This window comes from Gymnoscopelus braueri (genome assembly GCF_963280865.1).
Source record: "Gymnoscopelus braueri genome assembly, chromosome: 4".
In the NCBI taxonomy this organism is placed as follows: Eukaryota; Metazoa; Chordata; class Actinopteri; order Myctophiformes; family Myctophidae; genus Gymnoscopelus; species Gymnoscopelus braueri.
In genome coordinates this window covers 46775367-46795577 of record NC_137605.1, presented here as the reverse complement: position 1 = coordinate 46795577, position 20211 = coordinate 46775367, and the positions used below count along the sequence as shown (strand labels likewise).

At 42.7% G+C, this 20211-nt stretch overlaps 1 protein-coding gene across 1 annotated transcript in view; it reads right to left on the bottom strand.

Annotated features, from left to right (window-relative positions):
* Positions 1-20211, bottom strand: part of me1 (malic enzyme 1, NADP(+)-dependent, cytosolic) — a 108557-nt gene that overhangs the window by 48979 nt on the left and 39367 nt on the right. The window contains exon 3 of the mRNA XM_080426612.1: positions 11747-11896. Coding sequence (XP_080282738.1) covers positions 11747-11896 — 150 coding nt within the window. The remainder of the gene's footprint in view (positions 1-11746; positions 11897-20211) is intronic.

Genomic DNA, 20211 nt, shown 5'->3' with positions numbered 1-20211 from the left:
ATGTTCTCCAAAACTCAAATAGATCCTCTTTTCAGAGAGGATATACGTAACGCTCCATGACAATGGGGGAGGGGTGAAGGGATATAGAATCACTGAGTGCAGTAAGTATGACTATGATTCATGAGCCATGATATTCATATTAACATTCAAAGAAAATCTGGGATGTCTGAGGATGAGGATGGGCAGATGGCTGTAAAACCGATGCACAGACACTTCAGGAGTGTCTGATTCTATGTAGTACACACAGTAAAATCCTCAGTGTTAATTTAACCATGAAGGGTCCATTTGGTTACATTTTGTTCACTCTGAGTTACAAATGGATAGATTTTACTGTGCAGCTAAGCAGATAATTGAGAAGACATACTGTTTATGTCTATATGACACTTAAAGAAATGCCAAGAAAAACATATACATCACCAGAGAGAGTTGATGCATCAGAATAAAAGAAGGAAGCAATAAATAATATTAAAGCAGTTAAGAGGACAGTGTTATGGGTCTGCTTAATGAATACAACCTGGATAATCATCAATCCACAGAAAGATAAATAAGATAACTGGGAAGTGTTTTATACAAGATGCTGACATGTAGACTATATGCCATTTACTGCTGGTTGTCATGGGCCACATAATGTAAGATTGTAGGGTAATATTGTAACGTTTTCTTTTCATTAGTAGAAGATGCATTTTTGTTGTTGTTTTATTGCAATGGAATGATCTTTCATAACAAAACATATTAATTACACGAGACAATATGGTTTGAATATGTGGTCACCAGTTTGGTCTGACGGTGCCATTTTTTCCAGTCATCATAAAACTCACGTAAACTATAAAAGAAAACAGATATGTTTCTTTCTTTCTCTATTTCTTTCCACGTGTCTTGAAACTGGAATTGATGGAGCTCGCACGACAAAGAATTTCACTCACTTTTTTACACTTGTAAACCTGTGAAAAAAGTTGAGTTGAGTTCATTATTCTGTAATCTTCCCTTTCAACCTGCTTCTCTACCTGTTTCTACTATTCTCTCTGTAAGGCCCTAAGGAGGTTAGTCGTGCCTGCCTGAATACTATGGCGGACTAGCTGCGATGCTTCCTTCCGAACAGCGCATTCACCAAATGGAAGAACTACAGCATTCAAGTCTTGCACACATTCATTCATTATGTTTAGCTTCTCATAATAAATCAGTTAAACGCATCTTGATTTATGTTGTGGTCCTTGTTAGTGAAATTTGTTTTCAGACAGCACAGACCAGATTAAATACAGTAGAGTATGTGATCACTGGATGCTTAGCAATGTCGTGGTTTAAAATTATAGACTTCACAGACTAGCCTGCCAAGGCGTCTTTCAAGTTAAATTGCGTTTGTCATACTTTATTTACATGTACTTTTTTATTACAGCACACACTGGGTCAGAGTTTGGTCTGGGTTTTATTTCCTGAGAAATGCTCCGAATGTGTCAAAGTGTTTTAGAGCACTTGCTTATTATGGAGATTAGCGAGATAAAACGTGAATAATACAAGAATGCTCACGTCAAGAGGAATTAATCCAGTCCTTTTCTTATCTTTTGTGTTCCCACAGTTTTGAAAGCCCAGGGGATAAGGATCAAATGTTCAGCATATCCAGAAATGGACTGCTCTAAAACTACACAGTTTTGGCTGTGCTATATTTTCCACCATGGGACAAGTCTTGCTGTCTTGAAAATGAGAATGTACAACACTGTACTCATAAAAACGTTGGAGGACGTAACAGGGACAGGTCATCGAGGGTGAGCTTGGGTGGAGCCCATTTTCAGACACTAAGAAAAGTATACAGTAACTCCGAGAGTGTACAAATTACGGGTCCATTTGGTTCCATTTGTGCACTCTCTGAGTTAATTATCACTAGGGAATTTAGGAGTACCTGCAGAGAAATCACGATACCAACGTATGGCTGTTGTTACTTGTTAATGCATAATGTGTTTCACAAGCTCTCATCAAACTAACTCTCTGGCACTGTTAATTCCGTTTAATGCTAATAAAAAAGCACTCTAATCACTGTCCAAGCACGCAATGTTCTGCCTTTCCTGGAGCTCACCAAAGTATATGCATCATAATGGTTAGGAGAGGTAAGTAAGATAGCAGATGATTTGATATAGCTAGAGCCAAAAAGAATGAACCCTAATATAAAAGCACTAGCATAATTCTTATTGCGTCCGCGCATCTGTGCATGCATGCGTGCGTGCGGGGGGATATTAACGGTATAGATGCAACATTAGTGTTGGTGTTTACAGTTCTGAGGGCGTTTTGATTGGCTCTGTCACACAGAGGCTGAGTGTGTGCAAATGGATATGTCCAATAAGTTCATAAACCACATGGACAAGTTTTCATTTTCTAATTCTGCCAAATGTATGACAGTGCCATGGGTGTTTACAGCCAAAGCAAAGCTGCAAGCTGATTAGGCTGTCAAAACAAGAAGTAATTAGTTTTTAGGGCCCCATTCACATTGATTCAACAAGCACTTTAAGCACCAAGCACAATGATGATGAACATTTAAAGTGTGTCCTTTTGCACACACCACATTCCCAAACATATACCTGTCTGTCACAGCATGCACAGAAATATGGCTATGCCTTATCTCTGGGCAGATATGTAAGTGTTGCCCAGTGCTGCTGATTGCTCTGTTATCTGTTGTCTTAGCTCTTATCAGCAGCAACAATTGTCCCTCATTAGTTTGGCAGGTTTTATCAGTCATTTGGCTGAACATAACAGGCAGCCCACAGGCAGAGCTATATGGTATACAGCAAAGGGACTATCAGGCCTACAACTTAACCAAAGCTGACATCAATACCTGATACTATCATTACCCAAATTCTCCAAATACATACAGTTACAGTACAGTATAAACTGTGTTATTTCAGCCATTAACCACTTAAGCCCTCTATGGTATACTTCTTTGACTGGGGCTCTATACTTGTCTCTCCCCTTTTCTCTCTACAACAAATTTATTCGGGTAAAATTGCTGATGTACAAGCTCTCAAGGCGTTGCGTTGCAACGCATGAGCTTGTAGATAATGCTATTTTCGGAAAATGTTTGCCCCAGAACAGGGACACTAGGTTTCATGTGGTTAACATATGCTGACATTAATATCTGACATTATCATTTCTCCAATTCTCCACAGATGTGCAGTAAAGCATACTCTGTTATTCCAGCCATTAACTGCACATCTGATTTGAAACTGTTAAACCCATAAACTTGAGACATGAAATGGGTGAGCAGCAGCTGATATGGTCTGCACATCATCACATTCCCCCGTTGGTAATTCTCTGTTGGAGGGAAACAACAATATGGCGCATGTGAAAATGAAGCCCAAAGTGCCACACCTGGAAAAACAGGCAAGCAAGAGTAAATCACATGGCCTGTTTGACTCAGTGACCACAGACTGTCAAGGCGCATCATGCTCAGTAATGAATGCAGGTCCAAAGAACTTCATCAACCGTCTTGCCTCCTGCCAATACCAAGTATCATCACCCACTGCTTAGCTAGCAAACAACCTGCAGTACATTGCAATAAGAAGAAAAAAAGACGTTCAGCGCAATTGCACCTGTCAACTTTGATGTTGCATGTTTGTACACTGTATATATGACAGGATGTACTTCTGACATTATCCTGTCAATCTTTTGACTGAGTTATATGTAGACATAAAGTTGAAAAGAGAAACCCAGAGATTGCAGATGACGCTGTGCCAATAAGGTTGGAAAGCAAGGGGGGAATATTTTTTTTTTCATTTTGGTTGAGATTTTCCATTCACTCCGGGGGAAACAATGCTGGACTCAGTGAAGGCTTTTCCATGGACATACGTAGTTTAATGCGGTGGTGCTGGTGTGTGTAGTAAGTACAGTATGTATGTGTGTGCATGTATATCTGTGAGTTCACTCTGGTCACCTCTCATACAGTAGAGTACGTACAGTATAATGTGCATGGCTGCCGTGGCGTATTAGATCTCCCACACGGCCAGCTGGCCTTTACCGCCATAGACGAGGCCAGGGAAAGTCAGTGGCTTAAAACGGCTCTACTGGGTAGCACAACACTGGCATCGGTCCTACACAAACACCCTTTTTAGAAACACACCTCATGCCATCTGCTCTGGAACCCTTGCAGAATGCACTTCAGCCATGACGGATGTAGTAAAGAAATTGTATAATTTTATTTCAATTTGCAGTCTCCCGGGTGATTTATTAGGCGTTGTTATGCCCTTCTGAGGCAGCAATAGTCCAGAAATAACAACATCATTAAAACATACATGCAATAAGTGGAAGTGACCGCCTTTTGCCCGCATGAAGTAGGCCATGAAGCATATTTAACTCACCGGGCTCTCACACTTTTCATTTTTATGGTTCCACTACTGTAGTAAGATAGGGACAGGAATGCCTACTGTACGTGTACATCTCTGCCAGTTCTGGTTGTTAATGTAGAGGAGTATTTCACATGGCAGCATGTGAAATACTGTACAAATATGTCAAAACGGCTTAGGGACAGACTGAACTTGGGGTGTTCGGCCGTGTCAAGCCGTATGTCTCTGTCAGGGATCAACGTCATAGATCTGTTTCCATAACTTGTTCGTCTTGTTCCAGTACACCTGCTGGATATAAAGGAGGCACTATAAATTACATTTTAAGACCTCTGGAAAGACTGAACTTTGTAGCCAGAATTCACATGCTGAAGGTATTTACTGGAGAAGGCGTTTAAACATCTTTGAGTTTTAGGAACATAAACCCATTCAGTCAAATTCATTTATTGGATGAGCTTAGTGCAAATTTTGGAAACGTATTCACACACCCACCCCACCTCCCACCCCCTATTTTCTTCCCCAATTTAGCTGTTAGGGTTCTACCACAGTCCCTGTCGCTGCCAACATCCATTATTGCCCCTGGCGAGGGTGTAGACAACCACGTGCCTCAATGGATACACATGAAGTCACCAAGCCACTTATTTTCACCTGACAGTGAAGGCGTCAGGTGGAGGAGAGGAAAGAGTAACATGCCCAGAATTTCACACCCTCTCCCCACAGATCCCCTTCCCTACAAAACAGGCATCCCAACCAATCAAAAGAATGCCCCGAATCAACCTTTGCAGTAGTGGGTGCATGCCTTAACCCATTAAGACCTGAGGACGATTCTACAAATGCCTTCAATCAGTAGTTGTCAGACTTGTCACACTTTCAAGATGTTTCAAAAAATGTTCCAAAATAGCAGATGTACGAGTTGTAGATCTGCTATTTTTTGAATAGCCAATGCTAAAATCTAAAATGACACAGATGCTTTCCTGGTTTTAATGGGTTAACCCATATAGACCTGGAAAGCCTACACGATGTTATGTTATACCCTTCAATCCGGGAAAGTCATTTTAGATGTTGCTGTATGTATATAGCAAGCAACATGAAGTTTTTCAGAAAACATACAGTAGGTTAGGATTTAGAGGGCGTTTTTTTATCGACATCAGATCTAAATGGGTTATACTCTACCCCACCTGAACTTGAAATTTGTACTATAATCAACTTCCATGAAACTTTGCAAGTAGAAGCAGGAATTTGAAGTAGTGGAAAAGGTGGCATGGGGAGAGCAATCAATTAGTAGTGTGGTCAAAATTCTTGGCACACTAGTTTCAACCCTCTTGGTGATCAGAGGTTTTGTTCTATAGATTTACAATTTCTAACATCTTGACAGTTAGAGTATTCCTGAAGGGGTCCCTGGCAGAAAGAGGAGCATGAGAGAGAGAGAGAGGGAGATAGAGAGAAAGATACAGATAAAGAGTGACAGGGATGAGTGCAGGAGGGAGTTGGATAAAGAGAAGGTGATTGTTCAGACCAGCGCTGTGTGCTGACAGCTCAGGGGACAAAGCCTGTTACTGACAACCACTGTGCTCGCTGACCCTAATTGGATCCAGGCTCCCTGGTCGTGCTGAATCGAAAACATCTTAGAGTTGAGGTGTCTGGAGCCAAGCGCTCCATGACTTTACACACATCCACCACCACAGTGAGAAGAGAGCTTCACTCAGCGTCCAACTCTCACTGCATACAGTAAGCGTCCCACCACAGAGCAAAGTCTGCATAGCACAGACCTGGTTTCAATTAATAGATCTGACATGGACTCATCAACCACCCACCCCCCCCCCCCCCTCCAGAAGACAGGTTGATTGATTTAAATTGTTTTTTGAGATATCTTGGGGACTAAGAAAATGGCACTAGCGTAGTCTTCAGCCCGAAATACATCAGTCTGTTGGAAACACATAATCAGTTTTCCACAGTAGTATCACCAAAGTGTGTGTGTGTGTGTGTGTGTGTGTGTGTGTGTGTGTGTGTGTGTGTGTGTGTGTGTGTGTGTGTGTGTGTGTGTGTGTGTGTGTGTGTGTGTGTGTGTGTGTGTGTGCGTGCGTGTGAGAGAAACAAAAACTGGAGAATAGATGAGCAGATTTTCGTTAAATCTGGTGGGGATCATCAGTAGGCTGCCATGAAGAAATGATTCACTTGAAAAACAAAAAGGTCAAGCCAAGATCAAAAGCACAACGTCTAAAAGCACCTGTGCTTCAAGGTAAAGGTCAAAATTAAGAACAGCTGGTTCTTAATTTTAACAGCTTGGTCAAAAAGTTCAAAGGTCAAGGTCAAAATGACATAATGGGCCATATATCTCACAAATGGAGAGATGCAGAACAAGAGAAGTTGATGCAAAAAGCTGTAGATTTTTCACCTTCGTTCATTGTTCCCAAGTGGTTGTTTATTCTGTATTAACGTTAACGTTACGGCTCGTTGCTTTGAGACACCATTACTGTTTTACAAGCGGTGGTCTGCATTTCATGTCATCAATTATGGGAACCAATCAGGGGCTGTATTCCACTTTTTCTGAAAATGGATGTAGCAAGCCTGTCTATATAGCAAAAGTTTAAAAAAAACTATATATATTTTTTACTTGCAAGAAAGACTGGCTGCTTCTATCCTTTTTTTTCTATACCAATCAACTTTCCCTCTCAGGGATAATAACGGTAATCTTGGAACTTATTCTACTACAGTGTGCTGCAAGTATGCTGTATCCATTCAAACCTCTCTAAAGCTTAGACTTCAGACATGAGTTTTATATTGTTTTACAAAGTCCTCAAAGTCGAGAATGGAATTGTTCCCAAATGTTTTGCCACGCGTTCCTTATGAGGTCAGTGTCATTCCAAACCATTTCTCTCATTTCTCCTCCTCCTTCTCCTCCCAGGCCACTTTGTAGCACATACTTGTTTTCTTTTCACTTACACTGTTGTTGGATGGTGCTTATCTACTAAATGTCAAACTCTGAAATTGTTGTTTAGTGCAGATGGATTTAAGCAGATGGATGTATGAGCTGCTCTTAGACAGTACTGGTCATAGATTACAGTATGCTTCAGCTCAAACCAAGCAATCATCAGTTATAATAAAACAACAAATGTAACAAATGACTCAAGTGATTTGGTATAAGTGGTTGGTCCATATTCCTGGTTGCAATTGACTTGTCACATTTCATCGACAGCTTATGTTGCAAAGATCCTGAGGAAGGGTGGGGAGATGTCTACTCAGCCTAGAGGGTCATACCAATACAGTAGATTCTCCACTTTTTTAATTTCCGTTTCATATGATGACTCTGGGACCCCAATCTACGTTGTAAATTCCTCTGTTAATTTAACTCACCAAATGGACCTGTGGTTCCATTTGTACACTCTCTGAGTTACAGACCTGTAAGGCTCAATTTTGTTCCTAATTGTCCTTAACGCTACGCGGCTCTCACACCTGCTGTACGTCGCACCACCGATCTGACTCATGACTTTTTTTTGATTTTTTTTTTTTTGGTCTGTTGTAGTGACGACACGGTTTGTTTGGGTCTGGTGTCACACGCTACACGCCATATTTGGGTGAAGCGGCAGTGGGAACTCTATATGGTTATGTCTGAGTCATAATGAACTCTATGTTATATCTGAGTCATAGTGGTGGTCAGCCAGCCAGCCAGCCGGTCGGCCCACCGACCCATTAGCCAATTTTAATATATCTGGGGACCTCATAGAACCACATCAAGGACTCCTGGGGTCCCCGGACCACACATTGAGAACCAGTGCTGTAGATCCCAATTACACTTTGTCCTTGCGCACTTCAATGATAACTGCACGGTGGAGGAGTGGATTTATTGAAGGAGAGGCAAAGTTTTGGTCACTGATGACCTTCTTTGCACTTAAAACACTGCGTGTGGGCCTCCTCAGTGGTGAGAGATTGCAATGTGAAAGCCTCTTATCCCTGAGGCAGTAATACTCACATCATCATCAAACACATGAGCCACTTCACAGGATCAGTTGATGCCTTTCATTAGGTTTCTGTGACCTCCTGAATCTCACCCACAGGTTTAATCAAAGAGCAGCCTCTCTCAACTATAGAAAGTGCAGCTCTAATCAAGCTGTGTCAGGTCCATCATTGAGTTGATAATGAGCTCGCCGGTGTTTAGCTCTACCATCATTTCATACCTCATGTGCATAAAGCTCAATCACTACAAAGGCTTTCAAGACCACCATTAGAAGGTATACTTGCAAAGGTGTTAGTGGGCACGCAGTGCCTAAACAGCACATTTAAAAACATGGGTGTCGAATCCTGCAGTATTACTGCAGGATTCTACACCCACGTTTTTAAATAGCTAGCTCATTGAGCTAGATAAAAACCTAAGACCACTCTTGAGCTCTTGAGTCATTGACCCACCATGACCATTGACCTCTACCTGGGAACTTCAGTAATGGGCTACCAATGATCATCAGTCTCTATTAGCTAGATACATATATTGGTTGCTGTCACTTAGCCTGAGAGCTCCTCAACAGCCCTATAATCTCAGTGTCAAGGGCCTAATAGATATTCCTAAATAAGCATTCTATAGTATGTCTGAACACCTTACTGGGCATGTACTGACACTAAAAGTGATTGAAATGTTTGTGCACCTAATTACTTTTATGTAACACTGGGGATCAGTTCAGCGCAACAGAACATCATCATTTGTCACATTGGAGCACTTTCAGATATCACACAACGAACAGAACCCGCGTTTACCGCTCGAACAGGCACAAACTTTGTGCAAAGAAAAGGCAGACAGATTTCTTTCTGTCAAAGCATTAAAGAGATTCACTGTGTCCACTCGCGAGCTCACAAACTAACGAAAAAGCCAGCATATGTCCACTAATCTAATGATATGAATGTGTTCCTTTATCTATCCCTGCTTCCTGCCTCTGCCCCATCTAGAGTTCTGTAAATCAGCCCTGTTTTGACACTTAATGGCGCTTGACCTATAACCTTTGGTGCGGAGCCCGGTGTTGGAGTGTTTAGTCTGCATGGGGCAGATTAGGGCCAGTGAAGCCGGGGCAGGGCACAGAGAGGCTTGTCTATTCCACACAGCGGTCCTTATAGCCAAGAGCCAGCGATTAGGGGAGCTAATCTCTTTTCCTCTTACATGCTACTATGGTGGTCTGGAAGATATGCACATGTGCTGCGCACCCATGCACACGCACAATGGTAATGTATTACTAGCCTTTTCAAAAGCTGCTGCTGTGTAAAGATGCCTTAGAGGCCGTGAATGAGACAAAGACAAACAGAGCAAGATTGTATGTTAAAGACAAAGTGGAGATGTAAACCTGAGCCTTAGAGGCTGCTCAATCATTAAAAAAAAAGCCACAGGAAACAATACATGATATATATGTGTGATCTACCATCGACACAGGCCCTAGTGAGCTGTGGTGTACCAGCAATTCTTCCCCTTCCCTGCCTTTCCTTTCTTCCCTGGGCTCCGCTCGGAGAAACAGCCTGGCTCAAAACCAGGTCTGTCGGGGTAAACCAGGCGTCTCTCCAGAGCATCCCACTCACGACCCCCCTGACGCACATTAACAACAGTCCCAGGTCCCAGTCCGGGGGCTCTGGCAGCAGGTCCTGGCCCACTGCTCTCTCAGTGACTGAGGGCGGGCAGGGGTATAAAAATGACTCCTCGAGCCAGCCCTGTGTCAGAGGTAGGGAGCATGCTAGGAATATTTTCCACATAGTTCTTCTGCAGGGAAGGGGGAAAAGGGGAGATGTTGGGTAACACAATGTTATGGAGATGTTTAAATGCACCCAAGGTAAGCATTTAAAATAACTGAAGTAAGGAGAATTAGGACTCATAATTACTCAAAAGAACCTGAGGTGGGGATACAGTCGTAGATGATTTAAAGTCCCTTATTGCACTGTTGCTCCCCTGTTTTACGCAAGAGAAACCGCTTGGAAAAATGTGCTGCGCTATTGTATATGGGGTGAGGGTGAACTGTCCGTACAATGCTGTTGAACCTACAATATACAGTCAAGGTTATTTTCTAGAGAGGGGGAGGTTGGAGATGGAGGGAGAGAGAGAGAGAGAGAGAGAGAGAGAGAGAGAGAGAGAGAGAGAGAGAGAGAGAGAGAGAGAGAGAGAGAGAGAGAGAGAGAGAGAGAGAGAGAGATATGACTGGAGTGGTCTTGCTTTTATCAATTTCACTCAGCCAAAAAACTAACAATACTTGAGATCATCTCAATAAAAAAATTTAATCTAATGAGGCAGAGCCAAGCACAGACACAGTAAGAAAGCAATAGCCTGCACTCCGAAGTCCTTCTGGTAAAAAAAAAAACTGGGTCCATTTTCAATCTCTCTTCACTGAGGATTTTGTACTGTACTTTCAAGGATTGATTCAGACTCATATCAACTTTATTATCCCACACAGGATAATAAGCGAGTGTTGGGTTGAGAAAGAAACTTGGCCCTAATGAATCAGTTTGAGGGGAAACATACCCAGCTGATGTGTGCAGAGTAAAATCCTGAGCGTTCATTTAACTCTGAGTGCGTACAAATGTAACCAAATGGACCTTTAACATTTGTACACTCTCAGAGTTACAAACGGCTAAATTAACACTATTACTACAGCATGTGCGTGTGTTTTGCTTATCGTAGGAGAGGCAACCTCTTAACTACCGTCTGCAAAGACCATTGCAACGTCCACTCAAGGTGAACTGCGTACCGACTTCCAGTGCCGTTAACGGCTTGCCTTGAGCTGTGCCAGGTCTAACCAAATCCAGCTGAAAGAGCTACCACACCCTCTGATTTTGAGCTCAGGTTTTGTAAGGTAAAAGTAAATGCCAAGTCCAACAAAGCATGCAGATGTTTGAAGATTCCTTGAGCTTTATGTTTCGCTGTAATGGATCCAAATAATTTACAGTAAGTACTTTTTGTGTGTGTGTGTGTGTGTGTGTGTGTGTGTGTGTGTGTGTGTGTGTGTGTGTGTGTGTGTGTGTGTGTGTGTGTGTGTGTGTGTGTGTGTGTGTGTGTGTGTGTGTTTCTCACAAGATCACATGAACATACTTGTCTTGTTGATCTTCAGTGTGGATCTACATGTATTAGTAAGGGCCTATGTATAATGTTACTCAAGGTCTTTCAATTGAAATCTGTTTTAGTTTTAGTTGAAGTTGTTCTGTTATTCTTATTTTAGACTTAAATGAGATGCTCCTTATGTCGATGTAGCAGCATGTGTGCACATGTGTATTGGATGTGTGCATGTGTTGTGCACAGTGTGTGCATTTGTGTGTGTGTGTGTGTGTGTGTGTGTGTGTGTGTGTGTGTGTGTGTGTGTGTGTGTGTGTGTGTGTGTGTGTGTGTGTGTGTGTGTGTGTGTGTGTGTGTGTGTGTGTGTGTGTGTGTGTGTGTGTGTGTGTGTGTGTGTGTCTGTCTGTCTCACCTTGGTCTCCTGAATGCCAGGCCATACAGCTGGCAGGCCAGGCCCACCGTGGGGGTGTAAACGATGGGCATGAACCTCTCGACGTCGGACGTCAACACCCTGTAGAACAGCTTCTCATTGCGATCCTGGAGCCCCATCAGAAACACATATCTGAAAAGGACAGGGGAGCGAAAACACAAGAGGATCTTAATCTGCTGTATAACATATCGAGGAACTCATACCTGTGAAGAGACTTCCGAAATCCCTGGTAAAAAACATTAATGTAGCCTATATTAGAGAGAGAGAGAGAGAGAGAGAGAGAGAGAGAGAGAGAGAGAGAGAGAGAGAGAGAGAGAGAGAGAGAAATTGTGGGAGAGAGACGGGTAGAGGCAGACAGAAAGGGAGCCTCCAGGCAGATTGTTGTGCCAAAGGTGAGGGGTAAGAATGTGTGACATTGGACGAGAGGAGAGCCCGGTATCGTTCAGCCAACAGATTCCTCCTCCGTGTGAACAGACTGTCATGGCACGGCCTGGGTTTTCCTGTGTCCATGCATGAGACTATAATACACAGTCAAATAGAGTGAGAGACAGGGGGGGGGGGCTGAGAGAAAGAGACGTAGGGAGAATGGAAGGGAAAGAACATGCCAGGATGTCTAATTTCATTTTCAGAGTGCTGAGAGCTCTGTGTCGTACAATAACTAATGGTACACTTGGATGTTGCTTATATTATAAATTCTTAGAAAAACACACGGAACACAAACACGCAGCCCTCTGACATTCTATACAAGCTCTCTATTGTGATCATTCTGTGACAGAGAGCCCAAGGTTTACATATGACCCAAATTAACCAGACCACACCAGCAAGGGCTCTATGCCTAATCAAGAGATCTTTCCATAAAAGCAGGAGAATAAGGCTCCTCTTGTTGAGGAGATGAAAAGCATGCACTGCCCTTTTCCCATAGGATAGGCTGCAGCGGTAGCAGAATACATGATGTTGACACTCGCTGTTGAAATCAACTGTTTTTGCACCACCAGACAGCCAAATCAGTTTGTCCCATGGGCAATACATTGCATTATATACCATGCCAATGAGGGCACATATTGCTTGCCAATACAGTATGTTTGTGTTGCTGGGACCAACAAACTAACCACATGAACCCTAGCGTCCCTATTTTGGGGCAAACGTGAGATTGTAGATTGGCTATTTTCAGCAAATAGGTTTGAGTATAGGGCTTTGGGGGACCCCAGTCAACAAAGTAGTTTAAGTGGTTAAGATCTAGTCAAAATAAGAGAGAGAGAGAGAGAAGCTGAAAAGACACGCACATCCCAGACCTACAAGGCTGGGTGGTGCTCCCAAATGCAGCAACTACTGGTGTTTGGATTTTGTATTCTTATACACTAAGATCTAGTCAAATCCATACATTTCTGGAGTAAGCCTCTCTCAACAAGACTGCTAAACTACAGCGCTGTTCCTTATACAATGGGGACCCCGGCGAGCAAAAGGTATAACAAACAGCTGCACACGCACACACACACAAACAAACTTCTGTCAAGGAGGAAAGAAAAAACAAGTCACTTAAGACACAAGAGCTTGAATTATGTTAACAAGCATGCGAAACTCTACTTAAGCTCTGTGTGGGAACAGAATATTTTCCTCTGTCAACTGCGCTGTCTCTCTTTCCAAATCAATTCGTTAAGGCATTTTGGTGACTCCACTTGCTATTACCAATTTAAGCCCTTTCACGCTCCCCACAGCCCTGTAAAATCAAACCTCCTGAAATCATAGTCTTAGCACATTGTTTTTATGAGTACAATCTTTTTTTCACAGCAGGGGCGGATCTAGGAGTTGACAAGGTCCGGGGCTTAGCCCATAGCATTTACGGCGAGAAGCACACGCCGCAAAAGTTTTTGGGTGGTCCCTGCTGCTATGCCTGGAAGTTAACACTATTTAAAATTTCAATGACAATTTCAATGACATTTCTCTCAGTAACACTGCCTCTACTTAAATGTCTCTTGGGGCATCCATGTGGCGCACGGGTAAGGTTCCTGCCCACTACAATGGTGAATGGGGTTCGATTCCTCTGCGGTGCATCCCGCTTGGATGGGAGCTCCAGCAAGCACAATTGCCGATGTTCGTTGGTGGGAAGCCGGCAGCGGAGGGAGCTCTCTGTCGTTACAGCGACTCCTACAGGAGTCTCGCTAGTCACACAAGTCACACAAGATACTAGTCCAGTCAGACAGAGAGACTCTGGGAAATGACACAAAATGTTAGGTGAAGTTATTTAAAAAAAATTAGTGGGGGTCCCTGCTTCATCTGTCTCTCAGCTAGGGGATCCTTGGTCATAAAAACGCTTTATAGTTTTGAGTTTTTTTTAAGCTGGACCAATCGAGTTAACATGAATCCTGTTCCACCCAGAACCAAGACACTGTGTTTTGGTTCTTGGTTCTAATTAATCAAGGCCTGTCTGACAGGTCTTGATAAATTGCCCAATTACCCAGGAGGATCAGTCTCTTAAGGCAACTCCGCACCAAACAGACTCGTCCAGACTATTGCAGACTACTCCAGACTGCAACAGACTGGTATTCGGTTGGCAAAAGTTGCCATTTAAGTCTGTCAGCCGACTGGCCATTCATGTGCTAATTTGACTTTTAGCGTGCCAGCGTTGCCAGGTCTGCTTATTATAAGCGACTTTGGGCTTGTTTCCCTGCAAAGCCACTTAGGGATGTTCCCAGCGTTTTTTCTTCACTGACGTGCAGTGGTGTAAAGTAACTAGTACATTTACTCAAGTACTGTACTTAAGTACAATTTTGAGGTACTTTTACTTTACTGGAGTATTTCCAATTGTCTATACTTGTACTCCACAACAATTATTTGAAATGTTTAGTTACTAGTTACTTTGCAGATATAAATCATTATGAAACATACATTAACCACTTTAGCCCTATTTTATACCTATAAGCTATTTGAAAATAGCAGATCTACAAGCTCACAACGTGTTGCGATGCACGCGTTCTGAGCTTGTAGATCTGCTATTTTCAAACATTTTGGTACTTTTACTTTTGGTACTTTAAGTACATTTTTATACCAATACTTTAGTACTTTTACTCAAGTAAATGTTGAATTCCAGACTTTTACTTGTAACAGACTCAGAGTACATCTATTGCATTCAAGCCTGGAATTTCGTCATTTTAGGGGCAAGGCCACTTGGCCTTTGGTGTTGTAATTTTTTGGAGGGCACAAAGGCCCTGCCCGGCCTTCCTGCCAGGGCAGGAAGGCCATCCAAAAAAATAATAAAGATTTTTAAGTCCAAAAATGATTTTTAAGTCCACGGAAATAATGCATTTAACTTGAAGGTTAAGGATGATTGTATTTTAATATATTATAAGAATAGTATAACTATCTGTGAAATATTACCCATTTATTTCACAAAATAATGTGTTGGCAAATGACCAATATTTAGTTATATAGGTCTCAATATGTCACATTCAGCCCTGGACTTCACTGACTGAAGTAGCGGTCACATTAATCACATTAGATTCACAGAATGTATTTTACCCACAAGTTATTTTCATTCAAATGAAATGTGAATGAACTTGCACTAATAATGACTTTAGTTGATTTTTCACTCTTTAAAATATAGTATTTCTTAATTATTAATAATTACAGCTTGTAGATTGGCTATTTTCACGATTTTAAATTGTTTTTAAATAATAATAAAAAAGGAACATACAAGATTTCCACCCGACAGCCATAATATATAGCCAATATATGGTTCTGTATCAGTATATGAGTCCGTTTTTGAAGATTTCATTCTAATTGGCTACTAGCCTGAATATGAATTTCATGAGCCTGGGTAGGTCACCCTGGCTTGGCGGAGATATGCCCTGTAGCACACTCCGCACAGCAGCAGCAGCAGCAGCAGCAGGTGAAAGCAATTCACTTAATTGCTCGTTCTCTCTCCCTCTTTCCGTCTCCTCAATCTCTCGCTCGCTCTTTCTCTCTCAATCTTTCACTCTCCCTTTTTTCTCTCCCTCTGTCTCTCCCTCTTTCTTTCTTTCCTTCTCTCTCTGCCGCTTTTTACCTCCCTCTTTCTCCCTCCCTCCGTTTCTCTCTCCGTCTCCCACTTTCTCTCTGTCTTCCTCCCCTCTCTCTTTCTCTTTCTCTCCCCTCCTCTCTCTCTTTCCCTCTCTCTCTCTCTTTCCCTCTCTCTCTCTCTCTCTCTCTTTCTCCCCCCTCTCTCTCCCCCTCTACCACTCGTCCTCTGTCACTATCTCCCTGCTTTACGAGCCTATTCATGCAATGCTTGAACTCCCACTCAGAAGGACATGTTTACATACTTGCGCATTACATATTTATACATAAACACGGATGCATGTGACTCCGTCACTGGACAAATTTACACACCTGCTCCCAATCACCACAGCGCAAAAGTAGGGCAAATCAATCAATCTCTCTCTCTCTGGGAGCAACAACAAGAAACAGTGAATGTAGGTTTTCATAGACATGGTCGCTTGTTTCTCTCACATAATCTGGCAACACCGACAGCCCTCTGTTGTCACTGCCACTGCGCTACCAGTCGGCTAAAAAGCTGAACATGTTCGGTCGGCTCTGGGTCGGCCGAAAAGGTCCCGACGGACCCCCCGACGGACCCCTAACCGACTGGCCGACGCTTCCCGAAGCCAATTCGGCCCAAAATCGGGCCGACTCAGATTGGTCTGGAGAGGGCTTTACAGGTCTTTAACACTCCTTCCTTCTAAGCCCATCACTGTACAGGCAGCATAGCTCTCTATCAACCTCTTTGAGTATGTGTGGTTTCACTTTAGTTGTACAATTTCATACAATGTTTTAGTTGGCAACATTTTTGAACCACCATTTCCTCTGCTGACAACATACAGAACTCACTGTCAGTACATTGCTCACTCATAAAATGTTTGAAGTCAGAAGGCCTCCTGCTGCTCACTTTGCCACAATGTCATAGTTCTTCTTAGAAGCATGAGGAATACATTAGAAGAAGAACAGCGACTCCAAAGCAGTAATTCTCAACCTTATTAATTTCAAGGACCCCGGTTTGGAAAACGTTTTATTTGACCTCTGGGACCAGAATCTACACTGTCAAATCCTCAGGGTTAAATGAACACTGATATGACAGTGTAACAATGTTGTAAACGTTATTTTTAAGGCACTTAATTGTTTAGCACCTTCCTACCTTTTGGATTGCCTGCCCATATGTTCCAACCCATCTCCTTGGGTCATCTAGTGCTGGCCTCCTCGAGGTGCCAAAAATGAATTATAAAAAACATGGCGAAGCAGCTTTCTACTTTTATGGGCCAACGGCAGGTAGTCTGAGTGGTTCTGGAATCCTTCTAAGTGATGTAGTGATGTTTTGTTCTTGCTATTTTCTTGTATCGTTTTAATTTTGATCTTGCCTCCTTTTAATTTGTTCTTGATCATGTTTTTGATCTTAATGTTTTTAATCTTGCATTTGAAATCATGAAAGGTGCTATACAAATAAAGTTCAATATTATTATTATTATTATTTATTTAGCCCCCCGGACCCCACGTTGGGAACCAGTGGTCCAAAGAACTTCTGGCTGGAACAGAACAGTATGCAGAAATAAGTGACACTTTTAAACACTTGAACCTACCCTATATACTTTGTAGACCGTGGTCCCCCAGGGCGTCTATACTTGGCCCCCTCTTTTTTACCTCTCTACATCAAATCTGTTTGTTGAAAATAGCCGATCTACAGGCTCACAACACGAGCTTATGGGCTTGTAGATCGGCTATTTTCACCAGATGTTTGCAAGTTTTCATAAAATATTCGCCTATTATGACATCATGCCCAGAATAGGGACACTACGGTTCATGTGGTTAAAGAAGGGTCATAAAATACTATAAAAAAAAAAGACAGGGTCCAACAATAAATCCAAAGATGGCTTTACTCGGGGAACAGCATGTATGTAAACAAAGACTTGAGCAATGACAGGCAAATAGCACTCCCTAATCCACTGGACCTCAGCCCATGGCTGGAAGGCACACAGGACCAGGAGATATATTGTCAGTGACATTGATAGGGCATGGGAATGGCAATGACGAGCACATAATGACTGTTTTTAGACACTGACGCTATGCTGCTGCTACGCCTCACTCCAACGGAAAATCATGACGGATATTAAGTAGCTCAATAGCTGTTGTTGACGTTGAAATCCTGTCTCAACAATCACGGGCCAAATCAAAACTCCCTAATCTTTGGCATTATTACGAGTCACAGTTGATGGAAATGGAAATGGCTGACTGACAGAGTGCAAATTGGCAATTCAAAACACACATAAAAACAAATGGAGCCCTCAACATAATCCAGAACAGTAAACTATTATGATTTCAGTTCAAACCCAACTACAAGCATGTGGTTGGTATCTATGATGATGGAGCAATTCATCAAAGAGACCAAGCTAAAATGTTAGCATGTGGCGGTACATTGTATTACATAACCCCCCCAAAAGGATTCTAATGAAGCATGCAAAAATAAATGAAATTCATTTGGTCCCTGTGGAAGTTGTCAAAACCCACCAGAAAGCCAGAGGGGAACAGGGAGGAGATGGAGAAACACTAAGTGAGAGAGAGAGAGAGACATAGAGAGGGGGGAGAGCGAGGAATGGAGCAGCAGAGCTTTGTTCAGTAAACAGTAAGGTGTTAGTAGATGAACTGAGATCTCAGAGGAGTGATCCGTAATCACACTCTCCTCTTTTGAGACTTCCAGATATTCTCTCTCTCTCTCTCTCTCTCTCTCTCTCTCTCTCTCTCTCTCTCTCCTCTCTCTCTCCTCTCTCTCTCCTCTCTCTCTCTCTCTCTCTCATCTCTCTCTCTCTCCTCTCTCTCTCTCTCTCTCTCTCTCTCTCTCTCTCTCTCTCTCCTCTCTCTCTCTCTCTCTCTCTCTCTCTCCTCTCTCTCTCTCTCTCTCTCTCTCTCTCTCTCTCTCTCTCTCTCTCTCTCTCTCTCTCTCTCTCTCTCTCTCTCTCTCTCTCTCTCTTCTCTCTCTCTCTCTCTCTCTCTCTCTCTCAATGGGTGTGGAAGTGCGTTTGAGCGTGTGAGAGCGTATTTGTTTATTATCTCTGCGGAGTGAGTGTTTCTGAATATCTTTCTTTCTTATTGTTTGTTTAGTAGGTAGTAGGTGTCATAGAGGACTTCTTTTAATTTAGGTTTCGTTTTGCGGCCAGCCGGCAGTCGCCTTGCTGGGCGCTTTGTTTGTTAAACTTGGCCATGAACATGACCGGGCTGACAAGGAAGCACGGCATTAGGATCGCCACTGCTATCCCGTGTTCAGTAGAACAATGTGGGTTAGCTGTTCTCAGGCAATGAAAGGCATAAAGTTGGATTTTGTTGCTCAGCAAGGGCAGACAGAGTGTGTGCCTACTAGTAGTGGAGGTGCAGGGGAGGTGGAGGAGGAGGGAGAGGAGGAAGAGGAGGAGGAGGAGGAGGAGGGTGGAGGAGGAGAAGATGAAGAGTGGGGCGATGTGTGTATTGATGACAGCCAGCCTAACACTAGCTTGTCTTGCCAGTCATTGTTTGGTCCTTTCACTGTGGCGCAAAAGTCTGGTGAGCTACAGGAAAAACTTTATGAAATTCGGCAAGTTCAAAGGTTCCTGCAGATAACCAAGAACATGAAAGGTGTAAAAGTTGGAGATCATTTTGAGGATGTAGGTTTATTTTTAAAGTCTGTCAGGTCCCAAATGAAAGGAGAAGGGAGACGGTTGCTATACCTCTCAGGAGGTGTGTAGGCTGAGAAAAATAGTAACGAAGCTAAAGAAAAGGAATGAGAGTACAGATGTATTGTAAGGCTGGCTGTCTTCTGTGGGGTTTATTGTTGTTTGTTTTTTTCACATCAAAAATCATGAGCGATTTCAGGGTTGCCACACTTAATTTAAATGGGGCCAGAGATGTGAGGAAAAGAGTGAGTTTTTTTGAAATGATCAGATTAAAAAACGTTAATGTTACCTTAGTTCAGGAAACACACAGTGATTCTTTGAATGAGGTTGACTGGAAGAGGGAGTGGGAGGGGGAGGTTGTCCTAAGCCATCTCCACAATAACAGTGGTGGAGTGGCACTTCTCTTTTCCAAAGATTTTTTGCCCAAGTCCTATGAGGTTGAGGAATTAGTAAAGGGCAGACTAATAGTGGTTAGGGCCAAATATGAACTCTTTACGATGGCTTTTATTAATGTGTATGCTCCTAACCTGGGACCTGTTAGAGTTCAGTTTTTAAGTGAACTCAGTATTGTTTTGAATCAGTGTGGGCCTGAAGAGTTTCTGTTTTTGGCCGGAGACTTTAACTGTACAGAAGATGATTATATTGACAGGAATCATGTTGAGCCTCATGGTCCTTCAAAACGAGCCATGAAGCGGCTTGTCGAAACTCATGCTTTAACTGAACGTTGTGGAGGGAAATGCATGACAAGCAAAGACAATTCACATGGGTCCAGAGCAGAGA